The following is a 20,574-nucleotide window of genomic DNA, read 5'->3' as shown; positions in this document are numbered from 1 at the left end:
ATATTGCTTGTTGTAAATGATTTGCTAAAAAGATGATCAAACTGTTTTCCTAGAAGAAAGTTAATGGATATTGTTTCTCACCATGGAAGCCATAAGCCCTTGTATAAGTGGTCACTAAGGGGGGCTGGAGCGATAGTACAGTGGATACAGTGTTTGCCTTGCACGTGCCAACCCAGGTTTGATCCCTGGTATCCCATATGGTCTCCCCAAGCTCTGCCAGGAGTAATTCCTCGGTACAGAGTCAGGAGTAACCTCTGAGCATTGCTGGGTGTGATCCAAAACGGAAAAAAAAGAAGAGGTTACTAAGATGTTGCTACAGGTTAAGCCTTCTGTGTTTATACTTTGTCAATCCATATTGGTTGTCTTCCACATTACATCCCATTCAATCTGGTGTGCTACTCCTGGTTTATTGAGATGTTGCTGTGCGCTCCAGGAAGTCCAATGTTTTTAACTGGGTGATAGAACTGGAGTTAAACTTTTTAACTTTTTAACAGCAAGGTAGTGGCTTGGGGTATGTGTGTGACTGGCAGAGCTTCAAAAGTACAGGGAGATGGCAGGAAGTAGCCCATCCCCAACTCCACGAAACCCTGAAGATTTCAGTCACAAAATCCACATACCTGAGATTTTCTACAGGTTAATTTCTGCATGAAGCTCATCTGAGCAGTGGAGTCTGGCAGGAATCGTGGTGGCGACTATGGAGTGTGGAGGTTTTCGGCTGCCTGGGCTCTGGGCAGGTGCTGGGCTCACCTGTGCCCCCTCCAGGGTGCCCTCAGCCTTTCACTGGGTCCAGGAGAAATTCTGCCCCTTGTGTATACTCCTGCCTTCTGGCCTGGTTCTCCTCTTCTCTGTCCTTCTATTTCTTTACCATCCACACAAATCCAAAGGTGCAGTGGAGGATCACTATTGACTGGGTAGTGTTGTGGGCCCACAGATCCTGACCAAGGGAAGAGTTTAAGTTTAAAAGTCCAGGGATTCTCCAGGCCAGAGAGATAGGGCAGGGAGTAAGCACCTGGCCCTGCATGCAGCTGACTCCATGGTCCCTCAAGCATGGCAGGGATTGAGCCCTGAGTCCATAGCCAGGAGAGCCTCCTGAGTACCATTGGGTGTATCCTAGCCCCCCTGACCCACCAATAAAATAAAAAATAAAGTCATGGGATTCTGGAGTCACTGCATCTTCAACAGATCTGGATGCCTGATTATATTTACGCTTCCAATTGGCCACTTTTATGGCACCAGGATCCTCTATATTTAATCCGAATAGCTTTAAGATATATTCCAAGACTCAGGGCTCAGACTGTTCCCATAGAATTTCCTGAAAAGAATCCATTCAGTAGTTTTAATATTTTGCGTGTTCAGCTTCTTTCTATTCATAGCATTTTAAACACGGAATCAATCTTGATGCCAAGATATTTCGATGGTTTATATATTGGCACTAGAGATGTGAGACATTTTTTTCCTAAAGTACAATTTCACTTTTTCCAAAATGAGTGAAACTTTGGTTTCAACACTGAGTGATTCAATAGCAAAGATGAGGCTTTAACATTGATCCCCCCACGCCACCCCCGCCACCATCCCCAGGACTTTTATTTTTCCAGCAGGGGTGGGGGAAGATCCCCAGAGAATTTCACTATTTATTTAAAAATGAGTAAAGCAAGAATCTTATTTTTCCAGTGAATCCCACTTGTTTTTAAAAAGAAGGTTCTGGGGCTTGAGGGTTAGTACAATGGGTAGGGCATTAGCCTTGTACCCAGCTGGCCCTGGTTTTATCCCTGGCACCCAAATGTCCCCTGAGACCACCAGGGTGATTCCTGATGGTAGAGCCAGGAGTAAGCCCCGAACACTGCTGGTGTGGCCCCAAATCCAAGAATAATTTTTAAAAATAAAACTAGAGAGGCCTCTGCACATTAAATGCAAGTTACTCTGTGTCTTAGGGATAGCTTAGTTACACCCACACTGCTGAATACCAGTGTAAGTCAGGAGTGTTTCAACAGCAATTATAGCCCCCACACAGGAGAAACTGTCAACTGTGGGGCCAAGGAGGAAGTGTGGCCTCTGACCACAATCTGCCAATGCATGCCCAGAGGCAGCCAGAGTGGATCCACTAGAGATAGTTGCTGTCACTTTCCCCAGGGCTTCATGGGATAAGTTAGAATTGCACACACTCCTTGAGGTCTCAGTATGTTAAGAGTTTTCAGTGTTAAGTCCAAAGGCCACTGCTAATAACTTTTTATAGAAAAAAGAATTTCACAAATAATCTAATCTCTTCAGTCGACTCTTGTGCACTTACTGAAACCTTGTTACCTTTCCATATTATTTTCCTAACATGTAAACATATTTGGTGGCATTTTATGTACCTCCTTTGTCAGATTGTGGTTCCTGACAGCCATTTGCTTCTTTCACAAACTACAAGCCAAGCTGCAAAAAGAATGGGGTTCTACCTCTATTGATTCCTTCTCTTGGGCAGGAGGGATCATGGGGGCTGGAGGTGGGGTGAGACTTGCCCTGAACCTGGTGCATTTTCCAGCACGGGCTCCAGAGCACTGCTGGCACTAACCCCTCAGCCCAGAACTGGGAGTAGCCACCCCTCACCCCATTTAAAAATCCTCTTCTCTCTTGCCCCAAGTGTTTAGAGAGGAGAGGACAAAAAAGGAAAGAAATAAAGCGGGAAGAAGAGAACAGGAAGTAATGGGTGAACAGGCTTCAGGGCTTCAGTTATACTGGTGATATGGGTAATGGGAGAGCCAGATATCTAAAACACAGACTCAACAAAAACATAAGCTGCAGCCACGGAAACTTTGTAATGTGCCGTCAAGTTGACAGGAGGTGACAGGATAGAAGTTGGGGAGGGGAGGGAATACGGGAACACTGGTGTGGAGGGAAGTTGATACCAGTTCTTTAAATATAATTTAAAAAATAAATAAAATTTAAAAATTCCTCCTCTCTTGAGAGCAACATAGAATCCTGCCTTCTGCTTTATGGAACCGATCACAAATTTCCCCGAAAAAGCCTGTTGGCCAACCGCAGAACTGCCTGTTTTTACCACCTTCTCCTTGATACACATTCCAGTCCCTCACCCACAGTCCTGGAGTTTTTCTTTTTTTTTGACTTTTTGGGTCATACCCAGTGATGCTCAGGGGTTACTCTTGGCTCTGCACTCAGGAATTACTCCTGGAGGTGCTTGGGGGGACCATATGGGACATATGGGATGCTGGGGATTGAACCTGGGTCAGCCTCAGGCAAGGCAAATGCCCTACCCGCTGTGGTAGGTCCAGCCCCCCTGAATCTTCCTGAGGTCTTGCTCCTCCATTGTTCCACTTCCTTTAAACTTTCAGTTTCCCTTCGTTAGTTCTCTCACACCTACTATAACATGTATGCCTCTATTTTATTTGGGTATTAGTATGCTTTCCCATGCCCAGATCTTTGTCCCACCATTCACTGAAGGGCAACCTGTCCTCATTGTGTGCATTGTCCCCACAGGAGTCATAGACATCACCTCCCTATGAATATGATTCTGGTTCCACCCCACCAATTTTCTTTTTAAATTCCCTTACCATTTTAAATTACCACATACTTTGTTCAACTATTCTTGCACACTCACCCGATTTATTCACCAAATTCACTTTACTCCATTTGAGAAAAATTCCATTTGAATTATTCATTCAACTTACAGATTCACAGTCACAGTCACAGTCACAGTCCTCCCGTTGTTCATCGATTTGCTCGAGCGGGCCCGGTAACGTCTCCATCATGAGACTTCTTGTTACTGTGTTTGGCATATCGAGTATGTCACGGGGAGCTTGCCAGGCTCTCCCATGCGGGCGAGAATAGTTCAGGAAAAGTTAAAATATTTGCAAAGAGAGGCAAAAGGAATAGCTTAAGGGATTGGAGCATGGACGTTTCATACAGGAGGCCCAGATCTTATGTGCATGGTCTCCTGAACAGCCACCAGGAGTGACCTCTAAGCACAGAGCTGGAGCACTGCCTGAGCACTGTCCAGATTGGCCTCCTAAAAAAAAATTGCAATGAGTATTCTCAAACAGGAGCATGATTTTTTCATTTTTAAATATATTTTTGTAAAATGATTTTAAGCTGTTCAAGTTTTTTTTTGTTGAATATTAACAACACAAGTTGTTTTTACTATATAATTATTCTCTACAGGAACTAAAGAAATTGTATGTTTAATTAGTACCAAGCAATCTTATGCAGTTCTGGTGTTAGCCTTTTGTTGATTACCTTAGTTTTTAGGTATAGAGCCAAATCACCTGCAAGTAATGATAGGTTCTCCTCTACCCCTTGCATTTTTTTCCTCCTAAATATTTGTACTTGTTTGGGGATGTGACTCAGTAGTACACAGCACATGCTCACATGTATGAAGATCCTATGGGATTCATCCATTTCATCTGGATTTTAACTAAGCATTTAATTAATCAATTTAGGTTTTGAGGCCACACCCAGCATCGGGTGCTATTTCTGGCTTTGTATTCAGGGGTAACCCCTGGGTCAGAGGCATGCAAGGCCAAGGACCTTACTTTACTCCCATACTTTCTCTCTCTCTGACCTTCATCTGAATCTTATTGTATTTTATTTGGCTTTTGGGCTACACCCAGCAGTACTCAAAGCATACTCCTGGCTCTGTACTCAGAGCCCACTCCTGGCAGTGCTCAGGGAACCCCACGGCGTGTTGGAGACCAAACCCAGGTCAGCTGCATGCAAAGCAAGTGCCCTATCTGCTGTATTGTCTCTGGCCCCCTAATCTGAATTTTAAACCGTATTGATATTAAGTTGCTCAGTTCCATTTGGTAAGAATTTTTTCACCAGGTGTTTTAACTTTCTCATTTTGAATGTTACTTATGTTTCTCAGACTTTCTATTGATTATTTGGTTGATTTTTGGATTTTGAGCCACATCCAGTGCTGCCCAGGGCTTATTCCTGGCTCTGCATGTAGGGATCACTCTTGGAAGGTTGTGGGGTGGGACCATATGGGGTACCTGGGATCCAACCCAGGCCAGCCATGTGCAAGGTAAGTGCCTTACTCACTATACTATTGCTCCAGTCTCCGTTTTTGGAGTACATAGTGTGTTGCTTAGGGTGCCCGGGTGCTAATCCCAGCAATGCGTGATCTAATAGGCCTTGAGGGTTCATTGCTCTGGACACTGGCTTTTTGTGGGAGTCACCAGGGTATAGATGGCAGTGCTGAGGGAAGGGCATGCAGAGCCAAGGACTGAACTCAGGTGTAGCACAGGTCAGGGATGTACTTCAGCCATCTCCCCAGTCCCTTAATTCTTTTCAATTCAATTGTAAATTGTATAATTTCATTGAGTTTTTTCTCTTTTGTTTCATTGTTTGCGTATAGAAATGCAAAGATTTTTACTTACTTTTGGACACTCCTGGCAGTGCTCAGGGCTTACACCTGGTCCTGTGCTCAGGGATCACCCCCAGTGGTGCCAGGGGACCATCTGGGCTTGTCATGTGAAAGGCAAACACCTAAACCCCTGTACCCCTGTACTCTCTCTAGTTCTATATCTGTAGTCCTATCGAATGGGTTGGTTTTTACTTTTTTTCTTTTGGGGTCACACCTGGCAATGCTCTGGGATTACTCCTGGATCTGTACTCAGGAATTTCTGGTGGTGCTCAGGGAACCATATGAAATGTTGGGGATTGAACCCAGGTCAGCCACATGAAAGACAAATGCCCTACCCACTGTACTATATCTCCAGCCCTCAGATGTGTTTTTTGCCATTATTTTCTCCCAATTGGTGATTTTCCTTCTCATTCTCCTGATATTTGTTTTATGCAATCCAGATGTGTCTAAGGGCTGGAGCGATAGCACAGTGGGTAGGGCATTTGCCTTGCAAGCGGAGAGCCCGGCAAGCTACCGAGAGGATCTTGCCCACACGGCAGGGCCTGGCAAGCTCCCCGTGACGTATTCGATATGCCAGACACAGTAACAACAAAGTCTCCAATGGAGATGTTACTGGGCCTGCTCGAGAAAATCGATGAACAACGGGAGGACAGTGACAGATGTGTCTAAATTTTAATGAAGACTAGATTATTATTTCCTTCAGGGATTCATGCTTTTGATGTACCTAGAAAGTTGTAGCCATATTCAAGGTCATTTTCCTATGTAACCTTCTTGGACTTCTTTTAATTTTAGTTTTAGGTTTATGATCCATTTTGAATTGATTTTTGTGAAGGATTTAAGTTTTATATTGAGTCCATTTTTGTAATAAATATCTGATTGCCCTAGCACTATTTACCAAAAAGACAAATTTTGTCCATTGGGTTGCTCTTACTCTTTTACTGAAAATCAAAGTTGTCAATTCTTCTGTGAACCCACTCCTGGGCTCTTTATTCTGTTGCATGCATCTACTTATCTAGTCTTTCACCAATACTACACTACCTTGATTACTACTTATATTGTCTTATTTTTTAAATTAATTTTAAAAATGGAATATCCATGAGATAGACCCTTACAAAGTTGTTCATGGTTGGGTTTTAGTCATATTGATCCAACACCCATCCTAACAAATGTACATATTTCCCACCACCAATGTCCCTTGTTTCCCTCCCACCATCCTCCAACAACCCCACCCTCCAAGTCTGCCTCTATGACAGGCACTTCTGTGTCTCTCTACTTTTGTGCACTATGGTTTGCAATGTAGGTACTAAGAGGTCATCATGTTTGTTTAGGAAATTCAGTATTTTTATTGGGAAGGTAAGGCTGGAGCAGTTTTTTAACTGGGTGTGGATGTGATTGCCAAGGCTTCTATAAGTACAGGAAGGTGGGGAGAGGTAGCCCATCCCCACCCTGAGAAAGCCTGGAGATTTCAGTCACAAACACTACATACCTGAATATCAAGCAGATTGTATCTCAGTGAGGTCCATCCTGAGACTGGAGTCCAGCTGGGGGCATGGTGGATATTTTGGATTGTGGGAGGAAGCAGCTGCCAGGAGCTCTGCTTGGGTGGGCACAAGGTTTACCTGCCCCACTCCAATTTACCATGGCTTGTTCAGCCTTGCTTGGGTCCGAGATTAACTGTGACTTTTGATCTCTTTCGAGATTTTTATGGGTCTTCTGAAGCAGGGCCCATAAATGAGCTTGTATAGCTGGGTCAGGGGTGGTTTGTGGGTGTGGCTGCCACACCTCTAACTTTTGGCTGTTTAATTTCTTGGTAAACTTGGTCCCAAGTTGTTAGGCTCTGGCCAGAGGCATGGCGATTCGAGGCTATCAGGAAGCCCGAAGGCACCATCAGGCTGCTGATGCACTTTCCCTACAGGTACAAGTTGACCTGCTGGCAGCACCATACCCCCCATATATTGTCTCAAGTGTGGGTATTTTTAGCTCTCCAACTTTGTGCTTGCTCCTCAATATTGTTCTGCATCTTCTTTTCACATGATCTTTAGAATTCTTTACTAATTTTCTGGGATTTCATTGACTTTATAATCAAGTTGAGAAGAACTGACATCTTGAGAAGTTGAGTTCTTTTATCGATAAACATTAAATATTTCTCCATTAACTCTTTTTAAACCTCATTCATCAGTTTTTCCCTCTTGGAGATAGCATATATATTTCATTGGATTTATACCTAAGTATTTTACTTTTGAATCATAATGTAATTAAATGATATTGTGTTTTAAATTTCAAAGTCCAAGTGTTCATTGCTGGTATGGAGGAAAGTGACAGGATACACTGACTGTGTATCTTGATCTTGAAAATGAAACATAATTGACTATTAGTTCCAGGAGTATTGTTGATGTTGACTCTTTCAGACTATTCAAATAATAATCAAAGACAATTTTCTTTTTCTCTTTCTTCCCAATCTGCATATCCTTTATTTCCTTTTCTGGTCTTACTTTGATTTCCAGCACAATGCTGAGCATCCTTACCTTGTTTCTGATTTTACTGGGAAAGCATTGGCATAATTTTAATGACTTAGAATTTAATACTTGGGTTTGTGAATAAACACAAGGTAATTTTTTAATATAATGAAGAAAATTCATTGGGTAAAATATACCTTTATTTATAAAACACTTGCCCTATGCAGTCAACCCAATTTCAATCCCTACACCACATATGCACTGCTAGGAGTAATCTCTGAGCACAAAGCCACGAGTAAACACTGAATATAGCTGGGTGTGGCCCCTAAACAAATAAAATATACATCTTTCTATTTACATGTACACACATATGTATGTCCACATACATATATGTATATATACCTACAGCTCACATTTGTCTAACTAAGCAGACACTACAGGTCCTTCCTTTATTCAATTGATATAAATTATTATTTCTGTAGATTTATAACTCTTAGGATGGTAACATACCTCAAAGCAAAGTATTGTTTTGCCATGTTATCGTTTTTGACTGCAAAAAAAATCAAGGAATTTATCTCAGGATACACAGACAATGAATAACAAGAGGAGGATTAAAGCCCAGGTCTTTGGAATGAAACGATAAAGGAGATTCCAGTCCCAGCTGGAATCCAATATCCCTCTCTGAAGACCCACCACATTAATAATATGAATGAATGCTCCATTCAGAAATCATTGTTACTTATTAGAATGTTATCGCTCCAGGCTAGAGCGATAGCACAGTGGTAGGGCGTTTGCCTTGCATGCAGCCAACATGGCCGACCCGAGTTCGATTCCTCCGCCCCTCTCGGAGAGCCTGGCAAGCTACCGAGAGTATCTTGCCCGCACGGCAGAGCCTGGCAAGCTCCCCGTGACATATTCGATATGCCAAACACAGTAACAAGTGTCACAATGGAGATGTTACTGGGCCCGCTCGAGCAAATCGACGAACAACGGGAGGGCCTTTACTTTACTTTACTTATTAGAATATTGTGCTGGCTAATGACATGACTGTTTGTGTTTACTTAGAAAAATGGAGGGTGAAGCCTTCAAGTTGGAGATGTTACTTGAAACTGCGAGAGAGAAGGCTAACAGAAGGAAATACAGTTCAGCCCCCTTTCCTCCCCTGTGTTATCCATTCATCTCCAATGACTTGGCATCCACATTCTCTCCACCCTTAAATGAGGTAAGACAGAACCGATAGCCGGACTGCAAGCTAGGAAAACAGTGTGTATCCATCTATTGACTCCCAATTTGCAGAATCACTAATTTTTATTTTACTTTTGGTATTTGGAACACACCCAGGGTGCTCAGGGCTTACTCCTGATTTCTGCACTCAGGAGTAACTCCCGGAAGGTGCTCAGAGGAAGATACGGGATGCCAGGAATCAAATCTGGGTCTGCTGTGTGGAAGAAAAGTTACCTGGTATATTGTCTCTCCACTCCCAGAATTGTATTTTTATATTTTGATGAAAATGTAACTTTGCAAAGACCATACATATTATTGAAAATTGTACCCACTTTTAAAAAGTTAGAAGCTGTTTGAAGTGTTGGATTTTGACATATCTTTCCAGTTTAGGATGTAACCATGCAGTTTAAGCTGATGAACTGCTGAAGAGCTATTTCTTTTGGATGAATGGTATTCTATTTTTGTGGACTGTCCCTGGCAGAAATAGTTTTCTTCTTAATAGTCTTATATTCTTTCTTCTAAATAAAGAATAATACACTTAGTGAAATAACTATTTTCAGAGCACACATCTGCATTTTCTTTGTCTCAAATTCTTTTGCTTGTTTGTTTGTTTTGGGGACACACCCGCTGAAGCTCCGGGATTGCTCTTGGCTCGAGACTCAGGAATTATTCCTTGTGAGTGCTTGGGGGATCATACAGGATGCAGGGAATAGAACCTGTGTCAGCAGCACGTAACACAAGCACCCTATCCACTGAGCTATCACTATGGCTCCAGTATCAAGTTAAATTCTTTTGAATTATATACACAGGACAATTTGGAACTTAAATCAATCACTACTGTCTTTCTTTATACACTTTGTTTTTGTTTGGGTCCCAAGCCTGGCTTGCTCCTGGCACTGTGCTCAGGGATCACTCCTGGAAGGGCCTGGGAGTTCAGATCTGGTGTCAGAGATGGAATGTGGTGTGCAAAAACCTTACCAGCTGGGCTAGACTTCTGGACCCATTAGGTACTTTCTAGATATTGGCGGTACAACATAAACATGGCATAGAGAATAATATCTCAAGATGCATACATTTCTCTGAGGGACAGACAAAAACTGACATATAATTGTGAACATGAAAACATGCTATGTAAGACATAATACTTTCCTTATGACGCTGACGCTGTACTGCCTAGGGTCAAACACTGACTTTGTCAATTCTCAGCTCTGCGACCATCAGAAAGTTACGTACCTTTGGGCTTCCATTTCCCCCCTCTGTCAATGGGAGACAATAAACCTGCTTCTTAGGGTTGTGATGACATTTACATGAATTAATGGAGACAAAGTACTTAAAATAGGGCTTGGTTCATAATAAGACACATTACCTGGGTGTCAACTATTAAGTAAAGGGATGTGACCAACACTAACTTAAAATCCAGCCAACCAACAAGCACATCTTCAAAGGTGATCTTGACGTCCCCCTTAATTTCCTTTTTGCTTGCTTTGGGGGCCACACCTGGTGGTGCTTAAAGGCTCTAAAGGCTACTCCTGGCTCTGTGCTGGAGCTCAGGATACCATGGGGTGCCAGGGAATCAAACCCAGGCCTCCTGCATACCAAACCCTCTGAACTCTCACCTTTCTGTCCCTATTCACCAAGCCCTTATGAATGGACATTTAATTTTATCTAGTGCTTTGATATCATAAACACTGCTTCAGTAACATCATTTTACATGCAAATGTTAGCTCTAGTTGATTCCTTCCCCAACCCCCCTAGAATAAAACCCAAGAGAGCAGTTAATGGTTTAGAAGTTACACACTGGAAATTCTGATGGATTGCCCTTCCCAGGGCCCTTTCACACCTTTCACATAAGCCCACAATCGTGTGGGGAGATAAAGGTTTTCCAGCCTGAGCTCATCTTGGTCTTTGTTGGCTCTTTATCTTTCAGGCCTCAGCTAAAGTGACCAGGAAAACTGGCATCTCATTGTTTCATTATGCATTACTCTGCCTCCTTGGGAAATTTAAACCTGTTTTCCTGTGTCTAGGCCATTTGCATCTTCTCTTTGACAACATTAACATCTTAGTATGTTTGCAAAATGGAAACCGATTTTTTTTTTAAAAAAGGCAGACAATTCGTAAAATATTAAGAGAAAATAAAGTTCATGGCCAGATGAACAGTACAGGGGTTAAAACACTTGCCTTGCACAGAACTAACCTGAGTTCAACTCATGGAACCCCATCTAGGTCCCCTAAGCACTGTCAGGAGTGATCCATGAATTCAGAGCCAGGAGTAAGCCCTGAACTGGGTGTGATCCTAAAACAAAATGAAATGAGAAAAAATAAAATTCAGTATTGAGATTTTTTTTTTCTTTTTGGGTCACACCCGGCAATGCTCAGGGGTTACTCCTGGCTTTGTACTCAGGAATTACTCCTGGCAGTGCTCAGGGGACCATATGGGATGCTGGGAATTGAACCCGGGTCGGACGAGTGCAAGGCAAACGCCCTACTCATTGTGCTATCACTCCAGCCCAGTATTGAGATTTTTATTATTCTACGTGCTCTGTCTGGTACACAAAGGAGCAAAACTGTGGTTAAGGACATAAGTACATACTGGGAGGACAGTTCAATGGGTTGAGCACGAGCTTTGCATGCAGGGGGGGCCTGAGTTTGTTCTCTGAGACCATAAAGGTCCCCCAATATCACCAGGAGCTACCCCTGTGCACAGAGCTGGGTATGGAACCCAAACCCAAATCAAACAAACAAACAAAAAAAACCCCACAATATTCAGGTCAAGTTCAAGTACCACTTACTCCAGTGACCTTAGCAACTTATTTACATTCTTTGGCTACTGATGTGTAATTAACACATCAGTATAAGAGAGCATGCCAGTTGGAAATGATCACTCTGGACAAGAATTGAGTCCTAAGAGTAGGTAAAGGCATATACATAATAAACTTACAGTATTTGTACCAGAAACTGTAATGACCAAGAGAAGGGAGAGAGAGGGAGAGGGAGAGGGAGAGATAGAGATAGAGATAGAGATAGATAGAGGTAGAGAGAGAGAGAAAGAGAGAGAGGAGAGAGGGAAGGAGAGAGAGAGAATAAAAGTATCGGTCATAGGGGCAGACTTGGGGTGGGGGAGGTGGAAGGAGGGAAATTTGGGACATTGGTGGTGGAAAATGTACGCTAGTAAAAGGGTGGTATTACTGAAACCTAAATCAGAGACAACTTTGCAACTGTTTATCTCACAGTGATTTAATTAAAAAAAATTTTTAATGAGCAGGCCAGGATAGTGGGACAGAATATGAGAAGCACCTGGCACTATGAACTATCAACAAATGGTAATTTTCACTTTTAAGAAAGCATAAAGGGGACTGGAGAGATGGTACACAAGGTAAGACACTTGCCTTGCATGTAAGTGACCCAGGTTGGAACCTTGCACCACATACGGTCCTTTCAGCCCTGACAGGCTTAATTTCTAAATGAAGAGCCAGGTGTAAGCCCTGAGCACCAGTGAATGTGACTCCAAAACAAAATAATAAAGAGAGAACGCATAAGGAACTAGAGCTAGTACAGCAGGTAAGGGGCTTGCATAGCAAGTGTCCAATTTGACTTAAATCCCTGCCACTGCTTGGAGTTCCCCAGCCCCTGTAGGATTAATCCCTGAGAACAGGACCAGGAGGAATCCCTGATCACAGCTGGGTGTGTGGCGATTAAAAAAAAAGGCATGAAATTCCTCCAAAAAGTATGAACAAAGGCTGGAAACCAGAAATTCAAGCAATAAATGGTCCTGTGGGAAATTGTCTCATCTTCTTTCATAACAGATGAAATGCTAATTAATGCAAGGTGCCACCTCACCGCCCCCCCCCGCCCCCTGCTTTTAAATTAATAAAAACATTTAAAAGGGAACGTTCCCAAGGAAGAGGGAATGGAGCTGAGTTGCTGCCAGCATCACAGCCGTGGCTGTGTAGGTCTGATGAGTTTTGTGGAAAGCGCTTTGATACACATCAGCACACAAACATGCTGGCCACCTCTGACCTATACGTTTCCTAAGGAAGTAATTCAAAAGAGGAAAAGGCTCTCGGCACAGTGCTGCCAATGCCAGCATTGTTTATAATGTGGGAAATGTGGACTGATTTTCTGTTTCCATAAAGGGTAAAAGTGTAGTAAAACAAAAAATACTTCCATGTTTACGTTGTAATCCCTAATGCCTAGAAAAGTGCCGAGAATTTAGCAACAAGTATTTGTTGAGCAAATGTGACAGACCTTACCGTTCAGTCAGGTAAACTATTAAGAAAAGACATAAAGGATCAGAGAGAACTCAAGAACTGCAGTACATGTTTTGCTTGATGGAGGTTCAAATCCCAGCACTGCCTGCCTCCTATCCAGGCCGAGAGCACTAAGCTGAGAGCAGCCTGTGAGCACTGCAGAGTGAGGCTCAAACACAAAAGGGCAGATGCATGAACAATAATTTAGGCATTGAGACAATCCATAAATCTTGTTTTAATATACAATTCTGCAGAAAAAGTTTTAGAGCTCAGGTCGAGAGATTCAAAAATCGTCTCCAATCTGTTCATCGTTTGATGGAGAAGTTAGTAATTTGAAACTCAAGCATTCTCTCATTGTAACCTACATTTTAAAGTCTGGCAGAGGAATAAGCCAAGCCAGCGCTGACATTCTCTTTCTCCAAGCCCTGAGCCATGACAGGCTTGGCCCCTGCTGAGAGCGAGCTCAGAGGAAGGTGGCGTGCAGTGGACACTTGGCTGTGTGCAGGGCTGTGGTGTGAACCACAGAGGGGTGAGTCACTTCCTCCATCACATCCACATCTGTGTGTTCTCTGCTGCAGGAGAACCCCAACACCTCAGCAACGTGGAACGCTGCAGAGAGAAACAAGCCACGCTGTTACTTCTGCCACCGGGCCCTTGACTGGTGAGGTCTTGGGGTGAAGTTCCTGGGGTGGGCAAGATATGGTTCTGGGAAGATGATTCCAGAGATTGGGTGTCTGAGAACAGGGGGTGAGTTGTAGAAGACAGAGTAGAGGGCTTGGCCTTGGCCCGGCTTCCCTGGCACCCAAAATACCCCTCCCTCCCACTCTGGCTCTCCCCAGGGAGCATCAGAGTCACTGGGGAGATTTGTTGTTGTTTGGGGGGGCACACACAGCAGTGCTCAAGCCTTACTCCTGGCTCTGTGCTCAAGGATTACTCCTACAGGCTTGGGGGACCAAATGGGATAGAACTGAGAGGATAGAACTGAAGTTGGCAGCAGGTGAGGCAAAGTACACTACCCGCTGTCCAATCTCTCCAGATCCTGAGTTTTAAATCAGACCCCTGGAACTGAGTCTAAATCAAAGACTCAGGTCATGGTTCTTCAGTTTCCCAGGGGGATTCTAAGGATTCATGCTCAGGAGTCAGCACTACAGCACCAGAGGATGGGCCTGGCCTGCTTCTTTTGAGCATGACCCAGAAGGGAGACTATTTTTTTTTTCTTATCTGGGCCACACCGGGTGATGCTCGGGGGTTACTCCTGGCTCTGCACTCAGGAATCACTCCTGGCAGTGCTCAGGGGACCATATGAAGGAGATGGAACAAGACAAATGCCCTATGTGCTGTTTTATCCCTCTAGCCCCATGGGAGACTATTATGCACCACTGTCTACCAGCCCCACTTAAAAGCATTTCCTCCTGTGGTGAGTGAAACTCTTGCTGCTGGGTTCTACCTTTCCTCTCACTCCTCAGATCCACTGAAAATCAGTCTGAGGGTTTACTCCTTAATCCTCGGCAGGAAAGGGTTTGGACGGACATAACATATAAATCATGTGGAAAGAAAAAAAAAAACAAAACCAACACAAAACCCATGGGTGTGGGGGCCGGGGATAGGAGGCCTTGGATTTGATTCTCAGTGTACCGCACCCATACAAAATCCCAAGGAGAAATCCTTAATGTTGAATAACTCTGGATCATCTGTTAGCCCAATCTGAACTCCGAATCACTGCTTCATGTCTGTGAGTGAAGGGTGGGTGCCATCTCCCAGTATGGGAGGAACAGAGCTTGGCCAAGTTATTTCGGGAGGTCCAGAGTCAAACAGGAGGAGCGGCTTGGCACCCACTATTATAGAGGATAATGGACGCTAATAGACACAGCTGACCGGAGCGGAAAGACCGAAGTTTCCTGTTAGAAAGCATTCCACCGCAGGAAAGGGCACTTGTCATAAGGCTTCTATTGAGCTGCCACCCTCTAAAAAAAGGAACGGCATGGTGTGTGTGCTAAAAATGACCGCGTGTCATCTGTCTGGGGATCACTTAATAGCACGTCCATCATCAGCGAGCCCCTCCTTTAAGTACAAGGGGCACTGGGGATGCTTACTTTCTGAGTCACCCTGCCCAGCCTGATATTTTTAATAAGGTGAATGAAAAAAATCTAGGCTTTAGGCTTTTGCAGCTTTCGTTAAGTATAATAAAAATAGTTTGACATTTCAAACAACATTTTGACGAGGCCCTGAGAGCACAGAATGTTGCTTTTTCCAAATTCCTAGTCTGGCTCTCCACAGAACTTAAGCACTGAGACAGAAAACCGTGTGCCTGACTCTGTTCTCTTCTGATGGACAAGAGGGAAAGAAAAATGGCCGAGTATGAAATTCAATCTAGTAGCGAACTGATGCCGAGGAATAATGAGCTGCAGACACCATGAGTGTTGAACTGAAATCTTGGTGAACTCCCTAATCCCTGAGTTTTTTGAGTGTAGCACCCTCTATATATATGTATATTAAAACAACAACAGCAACAGCAACAAAGATTCATGAAGTGGAGAGGACACTCTGCTGTTGGAACTTAAATGTATGAAACCCTATCACGAACAATATTGTAAACCATGATGCCCCAAATAAAAATATCCAAATTAAAAAAAGAAATTTATGGCTCTCCCAGAGAGGACATATTCACAGGAAGCATGCTTATTGACAGGATATTTTCTTTTTTTAAATTTTTTTTTATTTTATAAGGTGGTTCATAATATTTGATTACAGTTAATATTCAAACACCAATCCCACCACCATTAAACCTTCTCACCACCAAATTTGGGATGTTTCCATCCCAAGTGCCAAGCCCTGTCCCAAAGCACAACAGAAATAATATGTTTTGTATTTTCTGTTATGGAAAACCGCTGAAAATGCTACAAAAAAGTATGCATAGAGGAGACAGCTGACAAGGTATTTTTAGGAATCTGCAAAGGATTATTTTATGCAGCTATCTACTATCTGTGCTGTCGCTTCATTCCTTTGTATCATTTCTGATACAAGACTTTGAATTCTGCGGTACACTTCTGACCACTTAGTCTTGGTGAGAAGGACCGCCTTTCCGAACAGACAGCTGTGAGGCTACAAGATCCGAGTGCACAAAGAATATGAAAGAGGAAGAAAAAAGAAAGCCATGTGTTGGCCTGAACTCACTTGAGTGCGATCCCAGTTTTTCACTTTAGAGAACAGATGTTTAAATGCCCCGAGGAGGAGGGTGGAGACAGAAAATGAGGTGTGGGAACATATGTGAGTCAGGAGCAGAGCATGTTTTTCCAGAGGAGGAAAAGGGCTCCTGGGCCTCAGCCTGAGACTCCCTGCGTGGGGCTCCCCGGCCAGGCAGCCCCTCCTGGGGGAACTCGGTCGGCCTCTTAGCCTGGCTCCACCCAGGCGGACTTGGGCACAGTGCCCGGCACAGAGAAAACAGGCAGCTTTCCTTCGAGGCTTATGACTGCATCTCAGGCGGAGCACGAGCTTTGCTGATGCACACTAGCAGTGAGGATTCCTCCAGAGGAATTCTAATGAACGCCTTTCGGAGGAGTTAGGATTTCAGTGAAGGAGCAAAGCTTGAAGCTGCAAAGCAGGTCCGAGGCAAGGGAGACTGGCTTCTTTCTGATGCCCCCTGCTGGCCAGGGACCATAGAGTGGACCGTCAACGGCTCCACGGACTTGGGGCAAAACCTGCTCTATGCTGGACTTTCTGGGACATTTCAGTTTTTTTTCCTCTCCTCCCCCCAATTAAATAACTGTGAGATAGATCCTTAGAGAGTTGTTCATGATAAGCTTTCAGTCATACAGTGTTCCAGCACCCATCCCTCCACCAGTGTATACATTTCCCAGCACCAGTGTCCCCAGTTTCCCTCTCACCAACCCCCACCCCACCCACAGCCTGCTTCTATGACAGGCACCTCTCTCTGTCTGTCCGTCTTCCCTACCTCTCTCCTTTTGAGCTTAGTGGTTTGCCATGCTCAGCTTGTCCTTAATAATGCCTAGAACACTGGTCACTGTTACCTTACTGTCGCTTAGCTCAGCTGCAGACCCTGAGAACTGACTCTGAACCACGAATACGAAGTTAATTCCCATGCAATCATTCCAGTCTTCAAACATCTGTATTCTGTATGTGCTCTGCATGCATATGTGCTCCGGTTAACCAGTCAGGACTGCTTTTGATGCTGAGCAAACGGATGCTAACTAGGCCAAGTATGCAGGTGCGATTTCCTAGAGAAGCTCTAAGCTGGCAATGGAATCTGTCTCCGGGGAGGCTGTATCGTTCCTGCACTGTTCCTGTTCTGGTGGAAGCTGGGCTGCATTTGAGTTTTCACGGATCCTATTAGAAACGTACTACAGGTTTATGCTTTCTCACGGCCCTTTCTCAGGCAACACAAAATGGAGAAGAAAGACCACAGAAAGATCCCATGTGACAGGCTTCCTGATGCCATCCCGGAGAAGGCCCTGCACCCAGACGCAATTCTCAGTAAGTCGAGGGGCCTTGGGGAAGTGGGAGTGCACCCTGAATGCTCCTGGTCTTCAGGGCTCCTTGTGACAGGGCTCAACCTGGCACCTGGCATCCCAAAAAGCACTTAAGTTAGGGTGCTGCACGCTTTTCTGCAGAGTGAAAGAGCAATGTGGGGCTGGAGATACATTGCAGGGATGCCGGCTTATGACCCCTGGTTAGTCTCCAGCCCCACCTAGAGTCTCAGGAGCATGGCTAGGGCTCACTCCTGAGCACAGAGCCGGAAATAGCCCCTGAGCACCTCTGGGTGTGGCCTCCCCGCCCTGACCCCAGAAAAAGGCACTATACCAACTGCAAACATTTAAAAAGATGCAGTGCAGTGGGGAGTGAGTGCCAACACCTATTTCAAACTGGAACCGGGGTTGCCAAGCACTTGGTCCATAAGTGGCCTCGATTCTGTGTCATCATCCCTCCGACTGCCCCTGTAAGCTTGCCAGTCACGAGAGATTTGCTCTAGCTTGTCCACATGCATTTCACAGAAGAAAGTTTAGAGCTGCTGGGAAGAGATTCAGAGAGCCTGGGTGCTTGGGATGATGGCTTTTAGTCAGAGGAATCTTCCTCCAGAGAGAGCTTAAGCAGAGAAACATCCTGAGGCAGAACTGTCCAGGATGGGGGAGAGGCAGGGCTGAGGTCCCCTACTCAGGCAACTCCTGAAAGAAAGTCACTGTCCAAACCTAACCTTTCTGCTTTCTTCCTGGGGACACTAAGCCAGAGAGCTTTCGAGACTTGCTTACAGCATACAGACTTGTCAGTTGAGAGCTTCGCTTTTCATTTCATATTTGTTCTATGTCACGTCTAGTTCAGTTTCTTCTCTGGTGCCGATATGCTTTCAGAGAGGAAGAACAGGCCTCCCTGGGGCTGGGGAGATACTATGCATCCCGGCTCAATCCCTGGCACAACCCTGGCCCCTGGAACGTGGGCCAGGATGGTCTATTGGTCTGTGAGGTCACAAGGCACAAGCAGCCCCATATCCTGGGTTCAACTGTGTTGCCCTAATGGCTGAGAATCACTGGGTGTAGGTCCCGGGCCCTTGGAGCCCCTCTTAGAAGGATTCTTCTTTCTCCAAATGATTAGGTCTCACTGACTGAGCACTTACTAAACAAGATGGTAGAAGGGTGAAAATGTTTAAAGTGGGGGACCCTAAGACTCCTTCAGCGGCATGGTGAGGTCCCTCTCTTTCTAGTATTGTGACAGATGAATGGAGGTGCGGCCCTGTGATCCCTCCATTTGCCTGCTGAGCCAGAGTCAAGATATTTGCCAAGACACAGACCACCACCCTCTCTTCCCTTTCTGATCCTTATGTCACAAAACTTGCCATTTTGTGAACATGAAATTTATAGTTGCTTTAAAATGATATCATATGACAGTTTCTCTATGTGAATATGGACAGTTAGCATTTACCAACATGTATCTGTCTACTTTCTCTTTTTTAAAAAAAAAAAGAAAAAATATTTTTTAAAATAGGGTAATAGAAGTCAACAAAAGGGTGGGTTGGAGATGTTTGGGTGGCTAAGTGGGCATTTTGATGACATGGCTTCTCTTTTGGCATGTTTAATTGTGATGTTTAATGGACATCCTTGTAATTTAGGGTGACACTTTTAAAATAAAATTCTCTCCTGGCAAGCTACCGAGAGTATTCGATATGCCAGACACAGTAACAACAAAGTCTCCAATGGAGACGTTACTGGGCCCGCTCGAGCTCTCCTAAAAGGATAAAAAAATTATATCATAAAGAAATTTCAATGCATCAATTTAAAATTCTGTAATCCAAGTCTCAGGATTTCCCACTCAAGTCTTGGGAATGTCTTAGGAATACTTCCATATATGGGAAAATGACTAGAAAGTTATATTTATATTTGTGTGTATATGTAGATATATAATACTTATATTCATATGAAAATACATGAAGTATATGCTTTTATATACTTCACCTTCAGCTAACTGAATGTTTTACAATAGCTGTTCACTAATGCAAGTATACCGACATTCATGATCTATCCACGATAATTAAAAAATACATAAATCAAAGTCCTTTGGAGCTCTCAATTTTAATAATCTAAATGGTTGGACATGGGAGCCTCCCAGTGGACAGTTCCACAACAAAATTGACCACATCATATTCAATTGACGATTTTGCCTGACCGATGTCACTGTTGTCCCAAATTCCAAGTGGGAATGGACCACCATCTCCTTCATGAAAAATTCTACTTCAAGGAGCAGGGAGAAAGGGCTGCAATGTTTAAGAAGAGAACTCCCAGAATGACTACCAACTGGGAGCTCTTTGGCACTATTGTGGCAACATGGGAGGATGCCATTGTTGACAACATTGATGAGGAATACAATCAACTGGTTCAGTACCTCCATGATTGTGCGAGGAACTCCAAGAGAGAGATAGCCACAAAAAGACACCTGTCTTCGAAAACTCTTGAGCTTATTCGCCAACATGGCTTGGCGCAAGCCTCAGGCAACTGCAAGCGAACGTTCGAGCTCGCAAAGCAGTGCAGAGAAGCGATTAAGGAAGACCTCAAATACAGAAGAGCAGCAGTGCTGGCAGATGTGGCAGAAGTTGGGAAAAGCATTTGCAATGCCCACCTGTCCTTCACCAACTACAAGACCAAGATGACTGCCCTCCGATGTCCTGATGGATCTATCACATCTTCCAGAAGGGCAATGGAGAAGATTATCCATGACTTCTACTCGGATCTCTTCTACAGCCACGTCCACCTGCCCACGTACCAAATTCCACAGGATGGAT

At 44.1% G+C, this 20,574-nt stretch overlaps 2 protein-coding genes across 2 annotated transcripts in view; both read left to right on the top strand.

Moving 5' to 3' along the window:
• CLCC1 (chloride channel CLIC like 1) overlaps nucleotides 1–20,574 on the top strand; it is a 200,085-nt gene that overhangs the window by 106,681 nt on the left and 72,830 nt on the right. The gene's annotated exons all lie outside the window — the stretch shown is intronic.
• AKNAD1 (AKNA domain containing 1) overlaps nucleotides 1–20,574 on the top strand; it is a 42,558-nt gene that overhangs the window by 12,405 nt on the left and 9,579 nt on the right. The window contains exons 6-8 of the mRNA XM_056139010.1: nucleotides 8,884–9,040; nucleotides 13,868–13,950; nucleotides 17,683–17,780. Of these exons, the coding sequence (XP_055994985.1) occupies nucleotides 8,884–9,040; nucleotides 13,868–13,950; nucleotides 17,683–17,780 (338 nt within the window). The remainder of the gene's footprint in view (nucleotides 1–8,883; nucleotides 9,041–13,867; nucleotides 13,951–17,682; nucleotides 17,781–20,574) is intronic.

Source organism: Sorex fumeus, unplaced genomic scaffold (genome assembly GCF_029834395.1).
Source record: "Sorex fumeus unplaced genomic scaffold, SorFum_2.1 ptg000131l, whole genome shotgun sequence".
In the NCBI taxonomy this organism is placed as follows: domain Eukaryota; kingdom Metazoa; phylum Chordata; class Mammalia; order Eulipotyphla; family Soricidae; genus Sorex; species Sorex fumeus.
The sequence above is the reverse complement of the archived record's forward strand: the minus strand, read 5'-3'. Positions and strand labels throughout refer to the sequence as shown.